Source organism: Garra rufa, chromosome 18 (genome assembly GCF_049309525.1).
Source record: "Garra rufa chromosome 18, GarRuf1.0, whole genome shotgun sequence".
NCBI lineage: Eukaryota > Metazoa > Chordata > Actinopteri > Cypriniformes > Cyprinidae > Garra > Garra rufa.
Window position 1 is genome coordinate 15767880 of NC_133378.1, and position 9432 is coordinate 15777311.

At 37.9% G+C, this 9432-nt stretch overlaps 2 protein-coding genes across 2 annotated transcripts in view; one reads left to right on the forward strand and one right to left on the reverse strand.

Annotated features, from left to right (window-relative positions):
* The window catches only part of slc9a8 (solute carrier family 9 member 8), a 57452-nt gene extending 49774 nt beyond the window's left edge, over nucleotides 1–7678 (reverse strand). The window contains exons 1-2 of the mRNA XM_073823171.1: nucleotides 7401–7678; nucleotides 5272–5450 (exon numbers count right to left, since the gene is read on the reverse strand). Of these exons, the coding sequence (XP_073679272.1) occupies nucleotides 5272–5450; nucleotides 7401–7588 (367 nt within the window). The 5' untranslated portion in view covers nucleotides 7589–7678. The remainder of the gene's footprint in view (nucleotides 1–5271; nucleotides 5451–7400) is intronic.
* A 662-nt stretch (nucleotides 7679–8340) lies between these two features.
* The window catches only part of b4galt5 (UDP-Gal:betaGlcNAc beta 1,4- galactosyltransferase, polypeptide 5), a 25696-nt gene continuing 24604 nt past the window's right edge, over nucleotides 8341–9432 (forward strand). Inside the window, exon 1 of the mRNA XM_073823439.1 lies at nucleotides 8341–8660. Within this exon, the coding sequence (XP_073679540.1) occupies nucleotides 8555–8660 (106 nt within the window). The 5' untranslated portion in view covers nucleotides 8341–8554. The remainder of the gene's footprint in view (nucleotides 8661–9432) is intronic.

Genomic DNA, 9432 nt, shown 5'->3' on the forward strand with positions numbered 1-9432 from the left:
CAGATGTTTTTCAGCAGAAGCAGAAATATGACAAACTTTTGGGTGAAGCTTGTTTACATTTTTTTTATTCCTGTAATTTATTTAGATGTTATTTAATTACTAAAATGTTTACAATCCTTGAAATACTTTTTTAACCTGTGGAAAAAATGTTTACAAAATTTTAAGTATAAAGAATGGCAGTTTTTTTTTTTTTTTTGTACATTTTATTTTTGTTCAACTTTATTAATAAAAAATTGTGTGTTGCTCAACTAATATGTTATTGTGTTTTGCATTGGTACCGAAATTGGTACCGAGAACCGTGGATTTTCAATGGTATTGGTACCGAATACTGAAATTTTGGTACCGTGACAACACTATTTAAAAGTAAACAAAAACATGCACAGACAAATCCAAATTACACCCTGTGGCTCGTGACGATACATTGATGTCCTAAGACACGAAACGATTGGTTTTTATGAGAAACTGCACAGTATTTATATCATTTTTTACCTTTGATACACAGCCACGTCCATCTGTCATGAGCACGAGTTTAGCATCCGGCACGATACATGTGTAGCGCTCTGTCGTAGAACACGCAAATGCCGGAAGCGATCTGTCGCATGTATACAACACTCATTGTTTACACAGAGCACAGAGATTGTGGGTATAGCGGCTATTCAAAATAGTAATTACTTATGCGTATCCTGATTGTTCAAACCGATTTAAAGTGCCCCTATTATGCCTTTTCAAATATGATATTTCATGTAGTGTGTCATGTAGCTGACCATAAACTATCTGCAAAGTTGTGACGCCGACAGTGCACTATAAATAAAGTTTTTGTCTAACAAAAAAAAGAGTCGGCTCACATTCGCCTAAACGAGTCGTCAGCAATTCGAATCTTTTTTCTGTAACGGCCACACGTCACGAGCTACACATTTGCGTAATGTCCGCCCACATTCAATTTCGCGAACAACTTGCCCGCCCACAAACATTAGGCCTACCATTTTCACGTGGATTACATCATGTCAAGAAGACGCCCTGCGCTGTGAGAGTGAATTTGTTTTATATGCCCTTCCGAAAGATGAAACTACCAAGAATGAGCGGTTAACATAAATTTTTTTCAACACCTCAGCAGTCCAATTCCAATCTTGTTTTGTGTTCGCGTCATTTTACTGATGACTGCTTTTCCAATCTTGGGGAGTAACGTTACAACGCGGGATTCACCAAACGCTTGGTTTTAAAAAATGGATCAGTGCCCAGTTTATTTGGACCGGCTTGCTCCTCTGAACTTCTACCTGTAAGTATGATTAATAATTGTATTTTCTAGCGATCGTTCAAAATACGTCTTTGTGTATGTTATGGTGTGTAACAACCCCGCACATGTCTTGGTAACCGGCTAACTTGCGTTTCTGTAGTTCTGTTGTTCAGCTGTGAGTGCAATGTAGTCTAAAAATTGTGATTGATGCAGCTTGACTGTCTGTCTGCCTTATTAGTTAGTAATAAGGTATGATAAACGTAATGATAAATGATAAACGATGGCTTAACGCAGTGTTATGCATTGTACAATGTTGAAGTTCACAACGTAGAGGTGTGCCCGGTTCGCTTCCAAAAGCAAATTGCAAGCACTTTCCACAGTTAACATATGACACCCACTGAGAAACGTCCTGCTCCGGTCGTGCTTGCAAAACAGTTTCTTGTCGATGTGACACTTCAACAGTTTCATCGTCAGACTCCGGCTCGAATTGATAGGGTAAAATCGAGGCTATCTTTTCTATGCATTAACAGGTCTCCGCAGCTGTCATTCAGTTATGCCAATGGGCGTTTCGTTTTGCGCTGTAGCGGTAGACCAATCCAAAAGGACTGCACCATCTGACCAATCACAGCAGTGAGGGCTCACTGAAAGGAGGGGTTTAGAGAGACTGATTCTTCGAACTGCTTCACACGAGTCGTTTACGAATCATTTAGAAACGGGGTAGAAATAAATCTAATTTTGGAGAAAACTAAAGTGTTTTTTGAACTTGCATACATGTAAACCTGTTTTAAGAGACTATTACAACAATATTAACTACCTTTAAAATGGCATAATAGGGGCACTTTAAAGCTAAAAGATTGCATTTGCTTGCGCAAACTCATCCGGGACTTTTAACTGATTTCCCCTTCCGGTGTTTGCGTATTCTACGCCAGAGCGCGTTCACATGTCACGAGCCGGATGATGAGCTCGTGCTCAGGACAGATGGAGTGGCTGTGTATCAAAGGTAAAAAATTATATAAATACTGTTCAGTTTCTCACAAAAACCGATTGTTTCATGTCTTAGGACATCAATGTATCGTCACGAGCCGCAGGGTGTAATTTGGATTTGTCTGTGCATGTTTGTGCATGTTTATTTTTACTTATAAATGTCTGGTGCCCATCCACTGCAATTATATGGCTGGCAGATTGCACCGACTTCCTTTAAAAATCTTTGTTTGTGTTTTTCTGAGGAAACAAAGTCACCTACATCTTGGATGCCCTGGGGGTAAACAGATAAACATCAAATTTTCATTTTTGGGTGAACTATCCCTTTAAAGGGACTTTGCTTCACATCTTAGAGCACCAATTGTTTCTATAGCAACCGGGACTTCTAACTGCAGCTGCAGTGATGCGCTGACTTGCAATCAACGATTGGCTCTTTCATCAAGAAGGCGGGGCTTCGCGGCCATAATGAACGTTGCATTTTTTAATTGAATGTTTTATATTAAGTCATTAAAATGTAATAAACAAACAAATATGCAATGTTGAAGTCAAAAGTTTACATACACCTTGCAGAATCTGCTAAATGTTAATTATTGCTGTTCAAGAAACATTTCTGATTATTATCAATGTTGAAGACAGCTGTGCTGCTTCATATTGTTTATAGAAACTGTGATATTTTAGAGAAATTTCAAATGAACAGCATCTATCTAAAGCAGTTTTTTAAAGCCTTTAGTGTCACTTCTCAATTGAATGTGTCCTTGCTGGATGAATCAATCTTGATACTAACCTTTTTAAAACTATTATATATGTTATATAATGTTATATAATAAACTGTTTGGTTACCAACATTCTCCAAATTATCCTCTATTAATGTTCAACAGCAGGAAGAAACTCGTACAGGTTTGGAACAACTTGAGGGTGAGTAAATGATGACAGAATTTCAATTTAGGGGAAGTACCTCTCTTTAAAACAAACGAACAAAAAAACTCAAAAGCAGTGTTTACTGACAGAAGACAAATGGATGTTGGACTCTATGATTAATGGGTGGCCTGTTCTGATAATTGCACAAGGAAGTAGCACTATACTTGACCTCTTAGTCTAAATCCTACTGTTTGGCTGTATAATGGCATACAGAATTATGTGCTTTTAACCTTGTTGCAACAGTCTGGGTAGGGCCCTTTTCTATCCCAGCATGACAATACCCTTGTTTAGAAATGCTTTCCTATGTCTGGTGGACGAGAACATGACTGCCCTGCCCAAAGGCCAGACTTTAACCCCACTACAAGCTTTTAAAATTAACAGAAACACCAATGTGTCAGGCCCCATTGCCCCACATAATGGCCTGAATCTCTGATGCACATCTCTGCATTCATGCTCCAACATCAACATTACAGGAATGTGCCAAAAAACATAGAATATAGATGGAAAGTCCATTTATTTCAATAACTTGTTTCAAAAAGTGAAACTTGTATGTTATATTAGTTCACTACACACAAAGTGAAATATTTCAAGCCTTTATTTGTTTCAATTTTGATGATTATAGATTAAAGACAAAAAAAAAAAAATCCAGTATTTCACAAAATTAGAATATTTCATGTGACCAATAAAAAAGGATGGCCTTCTGAAAAGTGTGTTAATGTACTGTATTATGTCCTCAGTACTTTGTTGGGCCTCCTTTTGCACTAATTCCAGCATCAAGGTGGCGTGGCATGGAGGCGATCAGCCTTTGACACAGTTGAGGTGTTATGGAGCCCAAGGTGCTTTGATATTGGCCTTCAGCTCGTCTGCATTTCGGGGTCTCTGTTCCCTCATCTTCCTTTTGACAATACCCCAGAGATTTTCAATGGGGTTTGAGTCAGGCGAGTTTGCCGGCCAATCCAGTACAGTTATTCCATGGCTATTAAACCAGGTACTGGTAGCTTTGGCTTTGTTGGCAGGTGCCAAATCCTGCTGGAAAATAAAATCATCATCTCCAAAAAGCTTGTCATCAGCAGGAAGCATGAAGTGCTCTAAAATTTCCTGGTAGACAGCTGCATTGACTGTGGACTTGATAAAAGACAACGGACCCACACCAGCAGATTGCATGCTCCCCAAACCATCACTGACTGTGGAAACTTCAGACTGGACTTTAAGCAGCTTGACTTTTGTGCCTCTCTGCTCTTCCTCCAGACGCTGGCACCTTGATTTCCAAATGTAATGCAAAATTAGGGCAACAGACCAGTACTTTTTCTCATCAGCCCAGCACAGACGTTTCTGAGGTTGTTTTTGGTTCATGAGTGGCTGGACTCATGTAATTCTCCAGCTGTAGCTGCTGTCATGCAGACGTCTGTATGTGGTTCTTGATGCACTGACACCAGCCTCAGTCCACTCCTTATGAAGCTCCCCCAGATTTCTGAACCGGCTTTGCTTGACAATCCTCTCAATGCCACCGTCATCCCTGTCACTCGTGCACCTTTTCCGGCCACATTTTTCCCTTCCTCTTAACACTCTGTTAATATACTTTGATACTGCGCTCTGTGAGCATCCAGCTTCTTTTGCAATTGCCTTTTGAGACTTTTCCTCCTTATGGAGGGTGTCAATGATGGTCTTCTGCACAAGCGTCAGTCAGCAGTCTTCCCCTTGATTCTGAAGCCTACTAAGCCAGACTGAGACAATTTAAAGGCTGAGGAAACCTTTGCAGGTGTTTTGCGTTAATTAGCTGACTAGATTGGAACACAGGGAGCCTACAATGTTGAACTTTGTCATGATATTCAAATTTTGTGAAATACTGGATTTGTTTTTTTGCTCTTTAATCCATAATCATTAAAATTGAAACAAATAAAGGCTTGAAATATTTCACTTTGTGTGTAGTGAACTAATTTAACATACGAGTTTCACTTTTTGAAACAAGTTATTGAAATAAATGGACTTCCCTGCGATATTCTAATTTTTTGGCACATACCTGTACACATGCATTATCTTCAGGACTGTCCATGAACAATAAGGAAATGTAGCTACAGCCTGGAGAACTGCGATGCTCTGAATAATGCTTATGCTGAATAATGTTTTGTTCTACCTACCAATGACCAGCAGGCTGAAGAAAATGCTCATCCCGCTGGACTGCTCCTCTTCCTGGGCCTTGACCCCTGTCTGCACCGGCAGGATGGGCTCATTTTTTGGAGGCTCAGGGGTTGTGGGTTTGGGCACAGGTGTGGTGGGTTGAACAGTGTCATTGCTGGAGCTTTCTGTGTCATTTAACCTGTCAGAGGAATATATTTTATACTGCATTACATACAGTTTCATTACATTTTACTATTTTACGTATCATCCATTTACATTAAAATATGAAGATACATTTCTATGACAGAAAGTGGCCCATTTTGTTCAATGAAAATATATTAATTATTTACACTACCATTCAAAAGTTTGGGGTCAGTAAGACTTGTAATAGTCTTTAAATAAGTCTCTTATGCTCATCAAGGCTGCATTTATTTGATTAAAAATACAGAAAAAACAGTAATATTGCAAAATGTTTTTACAATATAAAATAATGTTTTTTTTATTTTAACATACTTTTTAAATAGAATTTATTCCTGTGATGAAAAGCTGATTACTCCAGTCTTAAGTGTCACATGATCCTTCAGAAATCATTCTATTATGCTGATTTATTATTAGAAATGATCAATGTTGGATAATATCAACAGTTGTGCTGCCAAATATTCTTTGGAACCTGTGATTTTTTTTTTTTTTTTTTCAGGATTCTTTCATGAATATCAAGTTTAGAAAGTACAGTGTTTATTCAAAATATAAATATTTTATAACAATGTAAATGATCTATTATTAACTTTAAATAAAAAAAAAGAAACAATAAAAATGTACTGACCCCAAACTTTTGAACGGTAGTGTATATCAAGACTGTAAACTAGTTTAGACGGATAGATAAACAAACAGAAAAATTATCATATTCATACACCATAATATATAGGACTATAACTGTAGATATATGTGACCCTGGACCAGAAAACTAGTCTTAAATAGCACAAAAATAAACTGTATGGGTCAAAATGATAGATTTTTCTTTTTTGCCAAAAATCATTAGGATAATAAGTAAACATCATGTTCTATGACGATATTTTGTAAATTTCCTACCGTAAATATGTCAAAACTTAAAGGAGTAGTTCACTTTCAGAACAAAAATGTACAGCTATGTACTCACCCCCTTGTCATCCAAGATGTTCATGTTTTTCTTTCTTAAGTCCTAAGGAAATTATGTTTTTTGAGAAAACATTTCAGGATTTCTCTCCATATAATGGATTTCTATGGTGCCCCCGAGTTTGAACTTCCAAAATGCAGTTTCAAAGGGCTCTAAACGATCTCAGCTGAGGAAAGAAGGGTCTTATCTAGCAAAACGATCGGTTATTTAAAAAAAAAATACAATTTATATACTTTTTAACCTCAAATGCTTGTCTTGTCTAGCTCTGTGTGTATTCTGTGTAGAGATTAAAAAGTATATCAATTGTAAATGTAAATAACCGATCGTTTCTCTAGATAAGACTCTTCTTCCTCGGCTGGGATCATTTGGAGTCCTTTGAAGCTGCATTTAAACAGCATTTTGGAAGTTCAAACTCAGGGGCACCAATGTTTTCCTCAAAAAACACCATTTCTTTACGACTGAAGAAAGAAACACATGAACATCTTGGATGACAAGGGGGTGAGTACATTAACTGTAATTTTTTTTGTTCTGAAAGTGAACTACTCCTTTAATTAGTAATATGCATTGCTAAGAACTTCATTTGTACAACTTTAAAGGCCATTTTCACTATATTTAGATTTTTTTTTTTGCACCCTAAGATTCCACATTTATTAGATAGTTGTATCTTGGCCAAATATGGTTCTATTCTAACAAACCATACATCAATGGAAAGCTTATTTGTTCAGTTTTAATGTATACATGATGTTTAAATCTCAGTTTCAAAAAACTGACCCTTATGACTGGTTTTGTGCCCTAGGGTCACATATGTATACTGTGGCAGTGGTACAGTGATGGAACCAGGTAGTAATACCATGGTATTTTAATATATGACATATTTTTATCGTACATAGAGATAAACATATGTTACTGAATCACAGCTGTCAATCACTCAGTCACTCACTCACTCTTTCTGCTGTCAAACTGCAAACACACTGAAGCTATGTCATAAAATATTACCTGTTCAGCTGTTCTCCGTGCCCATCAAAATTATTCTGCTCCTGTACATTACTGTCAGCTTTATTATTGACAGATTCTTCACCGTTTCTGCCGTGTGTCTGATCATCAGCTGCCGCAAACCGCCCGAGATCAGCCGTGAATATAACCAACAACACAGCGATTACAGCAGCGCGATTACTGACACTCATCGTGCTCAAAAACACAAATAATCATTAAACATAAGGGAAAAAATCGCTAAATAAACTCATGTCGCCACAATCCATGTTTCGCAGAGTAAATTCATCGTCATCACTACTTACCCGGAAATCCTGGGAGATGTAGTTTCTGAGAGATGTAGATTTGTAGTTCGCCATTTAAAGTAGTTATACAGGTGATAAAACGTAAATATCGTGTTTTGAAATTTACATATCTTTAGTTACTGTTACTTATAGTACGCCAAAATATATGCATTATAGTTGTACAGAAAATAAACTGTAACATTAGTTCTTTTTTTTAAAGGAAGACGTCACTTCACAGTGAGGGCTGCTTGGAGTTGTAGTTCGGATAAGGTGGGCGTGTCTACAATGCGCAATTCTGTGATGCATCAGTTTGGAATGACATCCTGGTGAAAACCTTTAGATAAATTACCTATTTAACCTGTTGTCTGACAATAATACATTGTTCTGTTCTGTTCTGATCAAGTTATTCAAGTTACATGCAATTACATCAAATAGAGCCATTGAATTGCATCCAAATGCGCATTTGTGAACCTGTCTGTCTGTTCCACAGCCTCTCCGGGAAAACTGGACCATGAATGTAGCGTTACGTAATCTTGTAAAGTCATGCATAGTAATTTTCACACAGTCCCTCCTTTGCAGACGGCCCCTAGAACATTGGCCAGATATGTGCGTAACGCAGGTCCCATGCGCTTCCATTCATTACCAGCGCGCAGGAGGGTGTGTGTGTGTGAGTGCGCGAGTGTGTGTGTGCGTGCGCGCGCGCTGTCCCTGACCAATACATACAGATACACGGGATGAATATGATGAGACTCTACTAGGACGAGTGAAGCTTCTAGATTGGATACATTTCGGGATCGGACCCGAATCAGCTTGCTTTGCGCTCAACCGGACATATATCTGCCGACATATATAAGAATATCTGCGTCTCTCTGTATAATGCCGACACATATAAGATTTCGGAGAAGGTCATTTCTCGGGCTTTTATTTCTGTTCTCGCTCTCCACTTCTGCACTCTACTTCATCTATTCAGCTCCTGGCATAGGTAAGCCACTCAAACATTTAGTTTTATAAGAATGGATTACATCTTTGTTGAAGACATGTGGGTGACATCTGTAGTCTTGTTATTTAGACTGGACTTGAATATTGAAAGGCAATCATTGTTTTCGTTTTTAATGTATCATGTAGGCTGTATCATATAGCTAGAGTATTATATAACATCCGCGATCGGTTTATTTTGTGTTTAGACACATTCTGTCAGACTTCATATCAAATCCATGTCGTTTACTGTGGTCAGCATGTCTGAAGATGTCCTATGAAGACCTCCATTTCTAGAGAACACTTATACCATAAACGAGCATTATCTGCTTTGATGTTTTTATAGAGCTTTGAACTTTGTTTATAGACCGTGTGTCAGTAACATTCAAAATTGTGATAATATTATATCCTCGGCCTTTCCGGGAGCTTTCGCTTGGATACACCGCACAGTTTTTGGTCAAGTCCCGCCCCCAAGTCGCGCCTTCCCGGTAGCGAAATTACAGTCCCGAGACCGCTTCTGTGATGAATATTTTATTGGGATATGCTGACGTTGCTACCAACGATTAAATCGTGAATTTGAATACAGTTTAGTATAGTAGCATTTGTGCATTTCGATTTGGGAAGAACTTTTCATTAGCTTTATTTTAATTCCTAAATAATGCAATACCAAACATTTGCAAATTCATTGGCGTACGCTATGCTATTTGTTAATATACAGTTACCAAATAAATAAAACAAATACAAAAGTGAGCGAGAATGTGAAACACTAAGTTGCATTG